At 45.5% G+C, this 18,523-nt stretch overlaps 1 protein-coding gene across 2 annotated transcripts in view; it reads left to right on the forward strand.

Moving 5' to 3' along the window:
• The window catches only part of ULK1 (unc-51 like autophagy activating kinase 1), a gene marked incomplete at its 5' end in the record, with an annotated part of 80,857 nt that overhangs the window by 35,951 nt on the left and 26,383 nt on the right, over positions 1 to 18,523 (forward strand). For both annotated transcript variants that reach the window (XM_082007583.1, XM_082007582.1), the window contains 4 exons: positions 1,030 to 1,088; positions 4,976 to 5,058; positions 10,173 to 10,223; positions 17,454 to 17,542. In XM_082007583.1, the coding sequence (XP_081863709.1) occupies positions 1,030 to 1,088; positions 4,976 to 5,058; positions 10,173 to 10,223; positions 17,454 to 17,542 (282 nt within the window). The remainder of the gene's footprint in view (positions 1 to 1,029; positions 1,089 to 4,975; positions 5,059 to 10,172; positions 10,224 to 17,453; positions 17,543 to 18,523) is intronic.

Below are 18,523 nucleotides of genomic sequence, written 5' to 3' on the forward strand. Positions count from 1 at the left end.
TTTAAGCATCTTAATTGACCTTAAATGCTTCTAATTTAGAAATGAAGTAGGTGGAAGTCTCGAGGGCTTTTTGAGCCTGCCCTGAACATCAGGAGAAGCTGCCTGTTGCCTCCTTGTCCACACTTGCCTTCACACTTTCCTATGCACTCTGCTGCACCAGTAACTGATTGCAGATGAATCTATCTGATCTTCCCCATTTATGTGTGCCTTCATGTCTGTGTCATGCCAGCCAGCCTGCTCTCCCTAAGGAGACTTTGCTTAAGTAGAAAAGCTTGAGCCACTAGGGTTAATTTTACTGACCTGTATTATTCATTGCATAAAAACAAATGGAGAAATGACGTTAGGAGATTTTTATGCGTCTGTGCTTCTATACTGGTGACTTTATTTTTAACCTCAGCCATAAACCTCTTGTGCCTAGCTTTTTTTTTTTAATCTCATCTCTCAGAATTTGGGATCTTGTTGTCAACATCCCCAGCAGTTGCGTATGCTACTGCACAAATAGGAGCTGTGGCTTGAGACCTTCTGGCTTCCTGGAATTAAAAGTAGGAGATCCTAATTCAGTTGCTGTTTCCCCATGTTCCTGGTCTCTTCACAGATCCCTTGCCCATCAAGAGGCTCCCTGCCCCTTTTCAGAATGCCCTGCGGCACTAATCTGTGTTCTCAGCGGGAGCTGCCATTCATCATTTGGGACTCCTCATGTCTGTGATTATTTAGCCTCCTGGGTGAGGCTATTAGGCCAGCTCAGACCTGAGCATCAGAGCCTACTGCAATGAAGCTCAGCCCTTGGAAGGGGAAAGCAGGACATAACCAGGTCGGGGACAAAAAGACAGCAGGCTGAAATACTGTATTTTCACTGTGGCACAGTGCTGGCTTTTCAATCTAAAGCAAGCGGTGGGTTCTCGTTGTCTGTGCTGGTTCAGCAATTGGAAAGTGCCTTTCTGCTCTTCAGAGTGACTGTGAAATAGAAATGCTAATCCCCATGCCTCACTGTCAACTGCTTCATCCACTGGTTTTCTTTCTCCTCTACAGGCCAGCAGCCCACAGGATCTTCGTCTCTTCTATGAGAAAAACAAGATGCTGATGCCAAAGTAAGCATTCTTCCACTGTCACTGTTTGTGTGCACTTGTTTACTCTGTATTTACACCTGTCCTCTCATGCTGCTGGCTTGTCACTCAGGGATGTAAAATATTTGGCCACCTGCCTTCCCCGTTCCTTAAACCAGCAGTGATGTGGCCCAGAGAAAGTCAGACAGCAGTGAATTGCCAGAGTTGATGTTCTCTTTCCACAGCTACTACTTCTCTCCTACGTTGCAAAAATTCAGGATTGTTAGTGATTTCAAGAGCCAGCTAGTGGTCCTGTCCCACGTATGGCTTCCTTGAGGCTGAGAGCCTTGGGAAGAAATCATGGCAATTCTTGAATCATGTGAGCAGCCAAACTGCAGTCTCTGCTGTAACCTGCTATACCTGACTGCAGATCACATTCCCATTTCTCACGTGTCAGGACAACAACTGCTTGTGTCCACCCTGCCAATAGGAGGAAATATTATAACCTCGATGGAAATGGACACTACTGCAGTTTCCAAGGGGAGGATAACTGCTCTCGTCCCACCGGGTGTATGTTACCTAGTGAAGCATCTAGCTGCCTCTCAGCGCTGTGATTTGTCAGTGTATTTTGGTTTTGCTGCTGTGGTCTTTCCTTTTGATCTCTGAGCTCTTAAAGCAGAACCTCATGCCTGCTCTTAAAACCTCAGCTTGGTATAGAGACAGGACTGAAATTCCAAGTTCATAAATCAAAAAATTGGAAGGTGTGTTTTATCCAGAAAGTTAGTTTCTGTTTGGCAGAGCTGACAATGCAGCCACGTATGCAGGAAGTTCATCGAGTCACTGCGTGTGGATTCTTTTTTTCCCCCCCCTTATCAGTTTAGACAGCTCCAAGAGATAGAGGAAGGAACTGTCAAGAAGCTAGAGCTCTTATCAATGACTTGTGCTATGCATCTAATTTCCTTTTTTGATTTGGGGATAAGGGGCAAACTTCTACCAGGATTAAATTTGGGGCATCCGCATGCTCTTCTGGATTGAACCAAAGGGTGTGATGGAGTAAAACACCCAAACAAAACAATTCAAAGCAAAAACACTGCCACATAGTTGGAGCCAAATTGTGTGAGCAAAGTAGAGCTTCTGTTTCCCCTGCACAGCCTAAAACATGGTTGCTCACCTTTGAGGTAGTCCCTCTTACTAAAAGAGTAATTACTGTCTACAATTTATAAGCTTTCTTGTGTTGATCACACTGCCCTGATGCCACTTTGGCTTGTGCTGCATGCAGTAGTAGGCAGGTGAGGGGAGAAATGAAACTCAGCTGTAAGAGGAGAACGTGTCTGTTCTTGTAGGGATTAGTCCTTCTCTTTCTTTTTTTGTCTCCTTTACACCCTCATTTTCACTTATTTCCACTTTTTAACTACCAAATTCCTCAAAAATTTAGATCCAAGCCTGTTGTTTTTTCACCTAAGCCCATTGTTTTTCACTGTAGAAATCTGATCCAAACTGGCCTTTGTGGAAACGCCGATTCCCGGCTTTCTGAAATCAGTTTGTCTCTTCAACATGAGCTGCAATCTGTGCTATTTCCTGAGTAAACATGAATAAACGGCCTCCACCAGCCCTGCCAACACAGGATGAAACACGAAACCACTCCAGAGACCTCCTTCTCAGACTGCAGCAGTGCCAGGATTTGGTTTTATTCTCTTTGGGGCTAGGCAGGCTGGCACCCACCTCCCTGGCATCACCATGGAAAGTGCCCTGTTTTGGCTTGGGAACAGGGTGGGGAAGAAGAGCTCGTTACACGCTCGCCAGCGGTCTCTGCCTGCCGGGCTGGTGCTGTTGCTGGCAGGTGAAATGCCATTCTGAGGTGGGGAGCCCGTGTCAGTAGGAGAAAGCCTAAAGGCTTCACAGTTTTAATAGCGCTGATCTAAATAGCTAACATTCATTGTGCTGATTTACATAGCAAAGTATATTCTAGATCATGGTGGGAAGGAGGCAGTTTTGTTACTTCTGTTGAAAGAGATGGCCTTGGAAAATAATACTGTAGGGTAGCATAGCAAAGCTTGATGTTTTAGATGTGAGAGATAAGAGGCAGCAAACAGGCTGTTAATATGCATTGTCTTCAGTCTGTGTTGTGACATCTGAGGTCTACTACTTGACCTTCCTGTTTCTTGGCTTTAAAACCATACAAAAGCTGAAGTCATTGCTGGGAAATGGACTAATTTTGGATGAGAGCTTTTTGTATCATGGATAAATAAATTATGACGATAACACTGAAGGACTGCAGGTCTCCAGCACTTAACTTTTTTCAGGAGACTCTGCTAGCGGTGGTATCTTGGGTTATTCTGTTATGCAGTGTGCTTCTAAGGTACACCTTTTTTGAAGAGAGCGTGTTTTTTCTGGGTTCAAACGGAGTCTCAGTTTAACTGCATCCCTTCTAGAGTCCTGGTGGCCTCTTCCTTTGTCGGCCTGGGAAAGCACATGAAACCATTCTAGCATCAGGGATGGAAAAGCAGCTTTTCCAGTACAAACAAGGATGAGGGATGCTTGCCATCATTCGCTGTTCTAGGAATCACTGGGCTCAAAAGCCTAGGGCTTCACAGGAAAATAACCAGGTAGCACTGAAACCTATAAATACACACCTTGCCTCACAACTCGAGTTTCAGTGAACAAGAGTCTGTTAGTGCCAGCTAATACCTCTTTTTCTTCCCACTATTTTTGTCCCAGCTGCTTTTTTTTTTTTACCCTGTCTGTGGTGGTAGAAATGGTGCGGGAAGGGTTGTTTCTCCCGGCATCACTCAGGGTGGCAAGCGATGCCAGCCCAGCAAAGCGGAGTCCTGCCTGAGCGAGCCACGCGCTGCACTACTGAGCAGGCTGGGGCTCCAGGCAGTTAAAATTACTGTGCTGAGCATGCATGCCATTACCTCAGATGACCCGCACATGGGGAGCGGGAAGAGCCTGGCAGACTGTGGGGGCCGGCATGGCCACGATAACCAGAGCCAATGCTGAAAGGAGCTGCGGCCACCTAGGCTTAACTTGGAGAGCTCGGCTCTGGCTGCAGGCAGGGCCCGGCTGCTACAGCCCCTAATGATGCTTCTGGTTCCAGAGGAAAGTCGGCAGAGCTGAATCCACTTATGCAATAGCTGAAGTCTGCTTTCCCTGCCTTAATCCGTTCATTTATTCCCTGCTTCTCGCAATCTACTGGGCTTGTGAAGAGCTGCTCTGGCCGCTCCCATCTGCTTGTGGGGTGAGGGAGAGCACAAGGATTTACTAGCTCTTTTGTGCTGCAACGGTTGTGGAAAAGAGTACTTTCTTCCTAGCTATACTGGAAAGTGGGGTAATAGATGCACTAATTTTAAATTGCTTGGGTGGCAGTTGCTTGGATCTTAGTGGCCTTTGATTAATAAATGCTGTATATCAAGGAAGTAAATGTACAAGGATTACTTGCTAGTCTTACATAAGCTGCATCGAAAAAAGAAATGCCTTAATAAAATGGTAGTAATTGGTCATACATTTCACCACCAATGTCTTAATTGGAAGCTTTCCCTTGGTAACTGCTTCATTTTAATGACCTTCTTATTCCCATTAGAGCAAGTAGAAGAGCCTTTATTTATCACGTGCAAAATATTGCATGTTGAAAGGACTTAGCTGAGAACCAGAGGGATATCATTGGCACCACTGTGGAAGGGAAGGATCTGCAGGTGCTCACTGCAGAGGCCGCTGAAGCTAGATGAGCTGTAGCCTTAACAATGACCATGGGGAGTAAAAGCCAGAGATGCAAATACAGATGTTCGTGTTCAGCCTCTCTCCAGTGAGCTCTTATGTTCTTAGCCCAGCAGGCACAAAGTGAGTTTGCATTTGCTGGTTGCCTTCCTGAATATGTAACAGCAGTTTAAGTAGACTGCAAGTCTCTCTTATTTTGCTTTTGTTTTCCATCCTAGCATCCCCAGGGAGACATCAAGCCACCTGAGGCAGCTGTTGCTGGGCCTTTTGCAGCGTAATCATAAGGACCGCATGGACTTTGGTAAGACCTCCTTCCAGTTTTAGTTCTGCTGCCTGTCTGTGTAGTCTTTTGTGCCATGGCAAACCTCTGTACTTTTGCTAGGAGAAGCATCCAGACACTTCGGTTTCACCTATGCCTGGAAAATTGCCTAATCTTGGGTTTTTTAGCATGTGCTGTAAAGGTCAGTGCCGATTCCAGTACAGAGATTTGGCACACCTTCAGCAAATGTTTCTTACTTACATGCTCTCTCCTGGCTTGTGCTTTTATAATATCTCTGAACTTCTATTGTGCTAAGTGTGCTACCAGGTGAAACATGTATATTGTGCATCCATGTTCTTTATCTGTCATAGATCCTTCCCAAAGCTGTAAGCTGCACCCGTTTAATGAACAATTGGGTCAATACCATCCCTTTCTCAAGGTCTACAGTGATCTGAGCCAGGAGACTATAGCTGCTTGCAGACCCTTCCCTCCCAGGTTTCTGTGGAGGGATTGCTCTTAGGGCTCAAGCTGGCAGTCTCTTGGCTCTCCCTGTAGACCTGTGTCTCAGCCTACTGACTTGTCTGGCATGAAGACTTCCTTTTTTTCCTCTTTTTTTTTTTTTGATGTGTTAATTCCTTCTAAACAGAGAACAATCATTATGTGCCAGGCAGTTCTGGGTTTGGCAGCATCTTCCAGATGTGTCTAGCTGAGCCAAAAGGTCTGAAGAACTTCTAGTGAAGTGATGCCTTAGAGGAAAGCAGAGAGAGATGGAACCTTTCCTAGAGCTCCTGGAAGGACCAGGTCATCTAAAGGCAACTCTACTGTCTTTATTCTTCCCACTACCTCTCATCCCCCATGGGCAAAGATAGTCTAGACCTGTCTTGGGTAGAAATCAGGATGTGAATATTCTCTCTTGCCAAGGAAATGGTCCTGGTGGTTTGTCATCTCTGAGTGCAGAGGTGAACAGCAGGGAGAAGCTTTGTTTCCATGGGCCAATGCTGGTGGTGGAAAGGGTAAGTTTGCTCCTCAGCCTCTGTGTTTGAGTAAGGTTTGGTGCTGGGCAAGCCTGTTCAAAGTGGCTTTCCTGAAACAATGCTGTGGGGCTGAAGCCCACAGATTTGTGTTAAGTATAAGGTGGGCAGTATCACAGCAAGCCGTAGAGCTTCCTGCTTTTTACACAGACATTACTTTTTTTTACCTGAAAATAAAGTGTGCTGCTATGTGTTTTCAGGATACTGCTTTTTAGTGAGGCTTGGGGTAAAAGGGTTTGGTATTTCTGTCTTTTGGAGGTTGCTTTTCTGTTGGTGTGTTGTTGCTCATCTGCACAGGTGGATTGTTTCCTGCTGGGCAGCATATGCTGGTTGCTGAAGAGAAATTGTTTTGCAGCCTCTGTTATTCTTTTGGATTAGAGATACTTGGAAAGCCTTTCTGGGGACAGTGTCACCTGGGTGAAGCAAGCATGTGGATTATCAAGGCTGATCATAATTATCTAGTGCTGAATGTAAAGGACTAATAGTTACTGGGGTGCAGAAGTGCGAAAACAAGGGAGTTGTTGAAGCTACTGACACTGACTTGGATATAAGCACCTCTCAGTATTATTCCCCGCAGATCTTGTATCTGGGCTGTGGATCTCTACCTCTTCTATCATGTTGCTGTGCATTTAAGAAGAAAATATCTTTGAGGTTCCTGTTTCCCTGCTGTCAGAAACTGAGTCTGGTAAACATTTTAGCTCCCCCTTAAGATGTTTTTGCTCCTCTTGGGAGTAGAGTGCATGAGTCAGTGTCTAACACTTGGAAATCTGAGATAATATACTTTGATTTCACAGAATCACTAGGTTGGAAAGGACCTTCAAGATCATCAAGTCCAACCATTAATCCAAAACCACCATGTCCCCTAAACCATGTCCTGAAGTGCCACATCCACACGTTTTTTGAACACTTCCAGGGATGGCGACTCCACCACCTCCCTGGGCAGCCTGTTCCAATGCCTGACCACCCTCTCAGTGAAGAAATTTTTCCTAATATCCAATCTAAACCTCCCCTGGCGCAACTTGAGGCCATTTCCTCTTGTCCTATCACTAGTTACTTGGGAGAAGAGACCAACACCCTCATCGCCACAACCCCCTTTCAGGTAGTTGTAGAGAGCGATAAGGTCTCCCCTCAGCCTCCTCTTCTCCAGACTAAACAACCCCAGTTCCCTCAGCCGCTCCTCATAAGACATGTGCTCCAGACCCCTCACCAGCTTCGTTGCCCTTCTCTGGACACGCTCCAGCACCTCAACATCCTTCTTGTAGTGAGGGGCCCAAAACTGAACACAGTATTCAAGGTGCGGTGATTTCACTCAGGACAACAGTTGCAGCACATCTTCCTGCACTGAGATTTTTGCCTGGCTTAATCACATGTGGGATTGTTTTCTCTACAAATTGTCACATCCTTGTAAGATGCAATTGTTTCTCAGGGAGCGTTTGCAAATATGTTCTATACAGAAGCCTATATTTGAGATGTTCCTTATGCTTTATAGAAGGCAGATCTCAATGGTTTTCTGGCATCCTATGTTGTATTTATTACAATATCTCCTGTTGGTTGAGAGGAAAGCAAGCACCAGAGCCATGATTTATTTAGACCAATACACTTCTTCAGCATCTCCAGTTGCATTCTTGTTCTCATCCACCCCTGCCTCCTCTCCTCTGACCCTTTGGAAATCTGTTGAAGCATCTGAGCTTCCTCCGTGCATGTGACACATCTGTTTTCCTTTCCCTGCTCTCTGCTGGTGCTAGGTCTTCCACTCTTCTATGCTCCTGAGGCCTTGGAAATGCTCTGACCTACACCTGCTGAATGGTCCCTTTTTCCTTTTCTGAAGAGTGTCAGCTCAGGACACCTCAAGATGATGCCCCTTGCCAAAATAGTAGCAATATTTAAATGAGAGCACTTCCCTGTGCCCAACTATTGTCATGTTTTCAGTGGCTGTCTGTGGCCATCTGTGCACAAACTTTTAATGTCCCATAGCTCCAGATTCTGTCTGAAACAGATCTCCCCCTTCTCTTAGACGGCTCCCAGTAGACAAGTGCTTTGTCCTGCTACTAGCAAACTAACCGTAGGCTGCTCTCTTCACCTACACTGTTTATAGAAGGTCTGCTGATGGCCGATACCTTTGTTCACTGTTCTACCTTCCTGTGCTTTTGTAAGGTGAAGGCTTGTGTATGCTGCTGGGTCAGGGATGATTTCCTGAACTACCGTCCCCAGAGGAGCAGGGTGTCCTGCTGCTCCTTGTTCTCCAAAGTTCCCTCTGTAGTCTACCTGGAGGTGTGTGCAGTGCCCTCCATGGAGCTCCCCCAGAGTTTAGTTGATTCACACAACAGCAACACGTAAGCTTGAAATGTCATTTACTTGTTGTGTCTCAGCTGCTCTTCTGCAAAGATCACCAGTTCCTGGTAACCTTAAGATTATCTAGAGGAGAGCCAGGAGGGTTGATGATTACAAGGAGGGTTGTTAAATTTTGCTTTGCAAGCACAACTAATAAGCAGTTTGGAAGGGGGAAGAGGAAAAGTGAAAGAAATCATGATTTCCACCCCCTCAATTGAATCAGCACATCTGAGGGATGGTACCCTCTAGAGGAGCAGGCTGAAGAAGCAAGAAACTCCAGCAGCTGAGCAGCTCAAGGCAGGATAGGGATGTTCTCCATCCACAGCAGATCTAAACTGTGAGATTCCAGCTTTCCCTGCTAGAGATTTCCATCACTTCTGTTGTGCTGAAATCCAGACCAGTGTGCTCTGGTTGCAGGACACTGGCATGGCAGCAGCAAGGAGAGGCTAGGAAGAGAGGGATTGTTTAAGTTTAAAAAGCAGACAAACAAAAAACACAGTTACGACTTCTGGAAGGCTCACTGGCTAAAGAGGAGCTGTTTACAGAAAGCAGAAGTTTGTAAACCTTGGGTGTTGCAACAGGAAATCCATGCTTGGGAAAACAAGTTGAACTGCCTGCAGTTAGCCAAATAATCAGTGTTGATCCATGACTAATGCTCCTGAAAGGCTGAGTGCTGATTGTGGTAGGAGAGGACTCGGTGTAGAACTGTAGTGGATCGGAGATGGAGGAGTCAGGAGGGTTGGCTACTTGTGAAGACAGGTGAACATGCAGAGGGTCTCCAGCAAGCCAGGACAGAAGCTTTTCTCGGCCTGGATCTGTAGAATATCCTCCTGTAATGAGTGAAGAAAGCAGCAGTTGTGTCTGGTGTGAAAGGGAGTTCTGGGCTGTTGTTCTGTGGTAGCCTTTTAGAAAATGCACTTCTGCCTTCAGTGCACAATGGACTTGGGTCTGTGTGTGATGGAGGATCACTCAGTGGAAGCCCTTTTGTCCATCATTCCTCTTCAGTGGAATGAGTGGCAGCACAGTGCGATAAATACAGCTGCCCTGGATCCCTACAATTAGGGTGATTTGCCATCCTGATCAGCCAGGGACTTTGTCTTTTAGTGCTACTTTGCGCCTTAGGATTTCTCTCTTCTTGCTGATAGGAGCTTTTGATGCACATGCATAGATGTGGCCACACCAGGTCTCAACATAGTCACACTATCTGGCCCTCAATAACTGATTCCCATTCCTACAAGCGTAAGAGTTGTCGCAAGACAGAGGAGCATTAGCAATCAATTTTGTACATGCTTCCTGGCAGCCCAGGGTTGTAGCTTGCAGCAGAACCGTACTAAGTTCTTTAATGCCCTGTGGGGAATTAAAAATCCGTTAGTACTGGTGGTGAGTCCCAAGGTACAAATCCTGATGTCCTTTGGCCATGCTTTTGGCAAAGATATTTTTTCTCTCTCTTTTGTCATTCATGTAATTCCCCAGCTGAGTTCATATCTTTGCTCCCTGCCTCCCCAGTTGATTTTGCAGAGATGGCTGGTAGCAGAGGAGCTGCTTTTTCTTTTTTCCATACTTGTATATCAATCCCTGGATGTAAATAATTTCCCACCCCTGTTTTTTTTTATAGGTAGGTCCTGCATCCAGTCCCCAGTCCGCATTCTTGACCACTACTTTATGCAACTGCAGTCAGTCAACTTCCATGGTTAACTGGATTCCGTGGAAAAATCACTGTAAAATACTGTAATGTGCTATGCTTTACAGTCATTATTTTTCATTGAGTCATTGTTCTTGATTTTTTTTTTTCAGATGAATTTTTCCATCACCCGTTCTTGGATGCAAGTGCCTCTATGAAAAAATGTAAGTGTTGCATTTTTTTATTACAATTCTTTTTGAATCATGACATGACTTCCCTTTGCTGCTAGTTCAAAAGGAAAGAAAGACTGCTTTGTTTTCTTAATTATTTAGGCAGGGATTCACTGTTTGTTACTGTGTCATGTCTAGATTTTGCCATCAAAATGTATTTAATTTTGCTGAGCTATCTTCAAAGAGATCATTAGGGGGCTATTTAGAAACCTAAAGTAGAAGTCAATGTAGCTTTGAAGTGTATTCATCTGCTTTGTATGAAGTGCTTGGCCAGTAGGATGCTGGTAGGTAAACAGGATTATGCAGTACGATCTTGCTTTTAATCCACATCTGTAGGATAATTCAGGACAGTGAATGATGGAAACTGGCACTCTTGTCCCTGCTTGCCAGGTGGTACCTGAGGTTGGCTGTGCAAAATGGCAGGCTCTGGTTACCAAATCTTGTTGCAGCGTTTAACCTCCAAATTCTTGATCAATCTTATCATAGAAGGGTTAAATTCAGGTGCTCTATGAGAACTGGCTAAAACAAAGACAGATTTCCATTGAAAGTTCTTTCTTTCCTCTTCTGATTTTGAAAAATGCCAACCACATGTACTATGATTCAGAAGTTTGTTTTCAGTGGAAAACAATTCAGAATTGTTTCTAGTGTATGCGATACAATAGTCCTCTGGCCAAGTGACTTGGTTTAGTGGAATTGTGTATGGTTGGTGCCTTCTGGAAGGATCCTCCTGGGCCTTTAATCTCCTAAGTAACTGACAGTGCCAAGAATTTTCATCAGTGACTGATTTGGGGTGCCTAGTGCAAGGGCTGGAAGTTTCACAGGAAGCATATCCGATGCTTTCTGAACATGGAGCCCCTCTTGGATATATGCCGTGCATGGATGCCCCTCGTCTGATGTTCACATCACTCCTGACAGGCTCTTAGCTTTCCTGGTTCCAGAGCAGGACTTCTTAGTTGTTCCTGATACGGATTTTAACTGTGTACTTAGGTGACCGTCCTGTGGGCAGGAAAAGACGCTTCTGGTTTAGGAGAGCTTGCAAGCCAGCCAGGCCCCTGTCTCCATCTGCGCCAGCAAGATGTGGGGCGAGTCCTGTGAAACAGGACTGCTCTGCGGGCAGGGAAGGACTCTGTCCGTGTAGCACTGCTCCCATGCCGGCTCAGCTCTCGGCACCTGCTGTACCGCTGCCATGTGGGAAAAGCCCTTCAAAGTCTGATGCCCCTGTGGGCAGAGGAGGGCTGCCTCAGCACGTCCTTACATGCCTGCCAGCTCACCTCTTCCCTCCCGCGGTTCCGCTGCTTCATCGGCCAGGGGAACAGAAAACCCCCTACAGACACGAGAGGGTTCTCTTGACTTGGCCTCAGTTTCCAACTTCTGCACATTTGCAGTGCAGAAACCAGAGGCACCATTATGAGCAGGGGACCGTAGCTCAGCCTTTGCCCCCAGCTGCACCAAAGTTAGTGGTGTGGGGTCAAGGCCCAATAAAAAGAGCACCTTTACAGGCAGATAAGGACTATGCAAACTCCAGACCTCTCTGCTGCCCTGCTGGTCCTCACCTCTGTGCATATGTCCACAGCCTGGAGTCCTATCCAGGCAGGAGAGACTACTGCTGGTTTTGAAAAGATGAGGGGAGAAATACCTCCTCATCGCTGGAGGTCTTCAAGTTGTTGCGCACGGAAATATGCTAGTGGAGAAGATGGTTCTTACAGTCTGCTGTGGAGGTCTCTGCTAGTGCCAGATGGCAGTGAGGGATGAAGGCCTCTGGGAAGTGCAGTGAAGAGCCTGGATGAGAGAGGCTGCATGTGAGAATGGTGGTCCTTTTGATTTCTGAACGGGTGACGGAAGAGCCTGTGTGTCAGCAAAGGTCTGGGTTATGGTGATCTCAGCAAGAAAAACTCACCTGAAGTGTATGGAATGCTGCTTAACCTGGTAGCGTGCTCAACATTTGCGCAGTTTTAGCTAAAGCAGATGACTCGGCAAGGTTGCAGTTGCTCAGGGGTTGGCTACCCTGGCTTTGCATGGAGAACTAAGATGAGTCCAAAAGTTTATTGTGCTACTGCATCTCAACATGTGGCTCAGCATCATGAGTGTGGAAAGTATCAAAGAGAAGAGATATGGCTGCACCTGAATCATGGTGGTCGTGCTCAGACTGAATTAAGAGTCCTCAGGCCTGCGGTGGAGAACCGGCGGGAGGAACAGTATGCCCTCGTGTTTTTGTTCTCCTTGGGAGCTGGTAATTGGGCTGCCACTGACTTTGGTGGAAGCAGAGTGAAGTAATTCACGTTTGAGTGTGCACATTTCTTGAGAAGAGCTTGTTGGATGATCTGTACCAGCATTTGTGTTTTGGAGTGGTAGCTGTTGCATGGTGAATGCACTGAGACCTCAGCTAAGCTCAGGGACCCGCTGTGCAGCCATTAGGTAAAGGACCTTCCAGTTCAGAGGTGCCTGCACTGCAGATGCAGGCACCTGTGCATCCATTTAGGTTCCAAACCAATTTTAAGGTGATGCACTTCCTTTCCATATGAGAACATTTTGCAGTCTGAGCAGAGCGTGGTGGTCTCCGTACCTCTGCAGGCAAATCTGCCCTCAGTGGCGAAGGCAGAACGGGAGAGCCACCACCAGCGTGCAGGGCGAGCATGTCGCCTGGGCTCCTGAGCCCTGTCAGGGCTGGTCCAGAGCTTGTCACGCAACGATCAGAAATGAAGTGAGAGCCATCAGCTGTTCATTCCGTGTGGATATGTGTTAGTACACCATCTCATGGAATTATAGAGATTTTTTTTTTTAATACAACGTAACTTTGGAATTCCAGAAAATTGGGGAATCCTCAAGTGTGGACAATTCTCTAAGCGGATAGTTTTGAAGTTGCTAAAGTGGGGGATCCCCCTCCTGTAAATAAATTTGCGTGGTTTTCAAGACACTTCAGCAAAATCGACATTTCTGTCAAAAGTCTTTAAATACAACATTTCTGACAAGCTCATTCTCTCCACTGCTGTTTCGAGTGGTGGTCGTTCTCATGTCCCTCCTGTCATCTCACTCCTTGGATGAAGCAAGGACATAAGTTTGCTGCCACGTGGCATGTAGCACAAAGCTCTGTTTGCCACAGGCTTTAGTCTGGAGAGTGGGTTCAGGGCCTTGGGCTTTAACTAAAACATGTACTTTATTTTTTGTTTGTTTATATCTTATTTTATATTGTGGGTTTTGTACCTGTGACTAAGCATGTACTTCAGATGTGCAAAAATTGTTAATAAAGTCTTTAAAATACTGTGTCTAGTCAGCATGTCGTCTGTCTGTAGCCAGGTCTGATCAGCATATGGTATGGGGCAGTGTGTTACAGTAATAATGCATGAGAAGGCATAATTAGACGCTTGTGCAAGTCTTCTTTCAGTAAATACGTTGTAATTGGTACCCGTGCAGTATATTTTGGAGGCTTTTTTGCTCCTGCCTTTAATGAATGACAAGCTGGTACCTCCTTTACTCTGAGCGAAGAGAGCATGAAACGTGAGCGGTTATGGTTCAGAAGTGTAGGGGTGGTTCAGTGTCTGGAATATGTCAGGCTTAACTTGACTTTTACCACCTTTGTAATCTTATCGTACATTACCACATTTATCATAAAATACTCAGGTAACAACTAGCAAAAAAATCACTGACTTCTGCATATAAAAGATTTTAATGGTGCAAATTTTTAACCTCTAAAATGCAGCTTATTCTTCAGGCAAATCCTTTTCAGTTTTTGCACTTAACTATTGCCTTGTCAGAGACTGCAATTAAATAACTTTTTGATGACTTGTTTTAATTGAATCCAGATAATAGCAAAAATGCATCTCTTCAGTCTGTGTAAAACTAGGATTCCAAATAAAGCATTTATATAAAGCTTGAGGCTGGGATGTTTTTAGGACAACTGAGCCCCTGGTAGGATGACTTGTCAGAATTGATTTTTGCAGGTGTAGGATCCTGTTTTGGGACCCACACAGCTGGAGCACAGGCTTGCCTTTATGGCTTCCAGCTCTCCCATTTTGAAACCAGTTGGCATTGGTTACGCAACATACAGGATGACTATTTTGTTGCTGGAACAAGTTTGGAGAGGACAATTATGAAAACAGACTTATTTACATTACAATTACAATCCAGCAATTTCTGGATTTGGGTGGGGGCCTACAATTCATGTTAACATTCCCTGCGTTCAGACTTGAGCTGAAAACATGATGAGCCAAGTGTTTGCACCCTTTTTAATTTTAAACTGGGAGTGTCTGGGTGTGTGGAGGAGATGGAAGCAAGCGTCTCGCTTTCAAGCCGTCCTGCGTGGCTGACACTGAAAAATGCACCAACAGGCATGCGGTGGCCAGAGAGGGTTTGTCAGAGCCAAACCTCATGGTTCCACGTGCATGAAAGTCTGTTTTTAGTGTCAGGACCTTTTGAGTTGGACCTCACAACATTACAGTGTGAATTGGGGGATTTTACAGGGCTTTAAATAAGAACATGATTAATAGAGGCTGTATCTAAAGGTGTGCTTCATGCAGATGGGGTTTTAACTTGAGTTTCAGATGGTAGTGGCAAAGTCTGCCCGCTTGTCTGTCTTCCCAGGTTAATGGAAAGCTGTCCAAAGCACATAGACAAAAATAGGAAAGTCTCAATTCCAGCCAGGTTTGAATCAGTAATAAACACAGAACCAAAACAAAGCGGAGGGGGCCTCGAAAGAGAACTGAAATGACTAACAAAAATACTGATTCCAGGAAAAATGAACGGTGATGCAAGTCTTTCAGCAGGCACGTGTGGATATAGTTCAGAAATCACTTACCTGTTCTTAAAAGCGCCTTTGCATAATACGAAGGTCGGTCTGTACAAGGGTGAATTGTTCTGTAACAGTTGGCAAGATAAAAATGGAGACACTTTCCTCCTCCCTCAGGTTTCTGGTATTAAATAAATAGGGAAGGTATGAGGGATTTCTCCATGGGAGATAGCGGAGATCAAATGTGGAGTGACGAAGGCAGGACAGAGCGCTCCATTTTGCCGGCAAGCTCTCGGACCGCGGTGCGTGTTCCCTGAGCGTGGGCAGCGCAACCAGCTGAGCTGGAGGAGCGCGCGGGGCGTGGGCGCTGCAGCTCTCCCTGCCAAGCCCCTGACCGCCCGCCCAGGATCCCCACTGCCAGGTACCGCGGCCCCTGCTCCTTTACCGGAGCCAGGGCGGCGCGTTTTAGCAGCACGCTCCGTTGAGGGCACAAAATCAAGCGTAGAATAGATACAGAGGCTAAAAACCAGACTCTCACAAAGCTTTGGAAGGATCTGTTTCATGATGGACCTAACGCTCGACGCGCTGGCAGAGTGAGTGCTGCCTGTACGGTCCAACGCGACAGGAAGATGTGTGCATGTGTGTCACTGCACACCGGCCCCACGCAGCCACCCCGCTGCGGCTTCCTGTTGCACAAGCGTCAGGACTCTGCTGAATCAATCTCTATCTGCAGTATTAACCTCTTTAGAAAAAACATTCTGGTTTTGTTCGTGTTAGCAAAGCGGGGAGGAGGTCACTATGACCCTGGTTAAACTGTTAACGGTGGTTGATTACTTATATTAAAAATGTGTATTTTAAGTCTACGCTGCTTTGGCTTCATTTTCCTGTTGTTGGATGTTGTTACATCTCTGTCGGACTGAGAGAGTTCAGCATTTAAGTGATGGCTCTCTTTGTGCTAGGAGACACTAACCTAGTCATCCTTTAACCTTCTTTGATAGGCTGCATGGAAAGACTTCTTACAGCCTTTTAATAAAGGCATATTTTCTCATTCTTCTATCATTAGAACACTGTTTCAACAGTTTATTGCAGAGAGATGTACTTTTTTTTTCTAGGTGGTTGATTGGAGTAAGTACTTTGTAGTATCTAATGCGATTAATGACAGAGGTAGTCTTACTTCAAACAGAGGCATTCTTCTTCTGGATGTTATTAACCCTCCTTGTATTAAGTACAGAGTCATTAGCACAGATCCTGTAAAGGCAGAAATCTGATACCAGGTGCTAATTCTCTGCCAGTACAATGGAAGAGAAGCAAAGCAAAGTGTTCCTCTCCGTACTTGAGCATGGCCTCTGATCTATATCTTGAAGTCATTCAAATACCAAAATGATTGCAGAGTAAAATCTGACTTCAGGCTGCCTCGAAGTGGGGGTGTTGGGACTCTTCCGCAACTTTTGCACTATTCAGTCTTGTGCGGATGGACTGGGGAATTTGATACTAAATACTTCAAAGTCTGTTAAAGAGCCAGTGTTACCTTTGACTTGTCTCCCTCCTCAGCTGAGCTGAGCTCTTCTACGTCATTCACTGAGCCTCACTTGCATAAGTCATTGGAGTTAAATACTCTTTTCTCCTGTGATGCCTTAATTATCTTTTCTGCCTGGAGGTCAGTGCTAACTAGTCCTTTCAGTGTGAAGTTTATATCTCTGTGAGGATTACAAAATGCAGTTCAACAATGAAGTGAATAAAGTGGACAGTTCTGATATTGAACAATAAAACATAAAAGGGATGCAAAACCAGGCAGTGCTGTGGAACAATTTCTGTACAAAGAGAAAATCAGCAAATAAGCAAAACTTCTTTAACTTGCAGAAGTGACCGAGGGAGAGTGTGTTGAGGTATAGGAAGTGATGAACTATTTCCTTGTGGAGTGATTAATTCTACGTTGTTGGGGTTTTTTTGTAACATGTGGCCTGGGATGCTCAAGTGACTGTTTGGGCAGCAAGCACATAGGACTTGAGTAGGCATGTGGTTAACTTAGCACAGACTTCCCAGCATTTGATGTATGTGTGCTAAGCCACGAAGTCTGAAGAAGAAGAAACTGTAAAGGCATGGTGTAGCTTCTAACTTCTGCCAGTGACATGAGTAACTTAGTCCACTTTTCTGTTTATTTTTCCCTTCATTTGCAGAGATGCTTTGGAGACTCTTTAGGGCAGAAAGCATCTTGCTACCTATGTAGGTCTGCTGTTGAGCAGACATGGGATCTTGGTCAGATGTTTGGAGACCTTCCACCTCAAGAGCTGTAAATGTGAAATAGTGTGCAGAGGAGTGGATGGGTGTGAATCGTATAACTGAACAGAATGCTAATTTTTTTTCTCAATTGGACACATCTGATACATGAGATACATGATGGTACATGAGATAAATCTGATGGGAAACATGAAAAAGACCTTTTATTATTGATTGATCTTAGTTTGACGACTTCCTTTGTTTTGGTCTTTTGCTGATTTTAGCTGCTTCCGTGCCAATGCCTTCTTATCCCAGTTCAGGCTCCGGTAGTTCCTCTAGCAGCTCTTCTACTTCCCACCTGGCATCACCTCCCGTAAGTACAGCTCAGAGGATGCACTGCTTGTGTTAATGGTCTCCCTGCTTGCTTCTTTGAAACAAGGTCTCTGCTTTTGCTGTCATCTGGTGCAAGCACTAAACACCTTAGTTCTGCCTGGGTTTGGTTCGGTGTCTCCTCCAGTCTGTTTAGAGTTTGGATCTTGAAGGTTGTCTTTCTCTCCCACGAAATATTTCAATTTGCTATTGCCTATTATATGAAAACCCTTTATGAAAGAAGTTGGTACTAATGACACTAGCTTGTTTTGGCAGAGATGGAAAGCTCCTGGAACCAAAAAACAGTCACTAATTCGGGGTGTAGCACTGCTTACTTGGCTGCAGGTTCTCTGTTCTTACGTGAAGTCTCTGCAGCCTGACAGCATATCCACCCTTCGTTGTAAGGTGACCCTCCTCCTTTCTGACCAGCATTCCCAGGCACCACAGAGGGACGTTCAGAAAAGCTGTTTGCTCAGACCAGACCTGCCACAGTCTGGTGGTCTTGTGAGAGATGATCTGAACTGACGGTTTTTCTCTCTGGTTACCCGAAATGATGAAAACTTTTCTGGAGGGCAGAATATTAACTGACCAGTGAACTGACATTCCTCCAGCTCACTGAACGGAAAACTTGTTTTCGGAGGCTCTTGGTGAAATCTGCCTTTTGACTTTGAACTCAGGAATGCTGGTGGTGTGATGGGTAGGGGCGGGGAGAAGGGTTGAATTTTTTTCCTCCTTGACATAGCTTTTTTTGCTTCATTCTCTGAGTTTCCCTGGGCCAAGGCATCACAGCCTGGTGTGGGAAAGTCTGAGAAGCACTATCAGAAGTTGATGTGAGCAGGACAGAGCAGAGAAATCTGCTCTCCTCTGAATGTCACGTAACTGTATCCCCGAGAGCTTTTTCTCCCCTGCAGCCCTAAGTGGTGGTTAGCTGAGGCCCTCCTGGCCATAAGACTCCAGGAATGCGTAGATGGTGTGAAAAGCAGAC

This window comes from Phaethon aethereus (assembly GCF_964289735.1).
Source record: "Phaethon aethereus genome assembly, chromosome: 17".
Taxonomy (NCBI): domain Eukaryota; kingdom Metazoa; phylum Chordata; class Aves; order Phaethontiformes; family Phaethontidae; genus Phaethon; species Phaethon aethereus.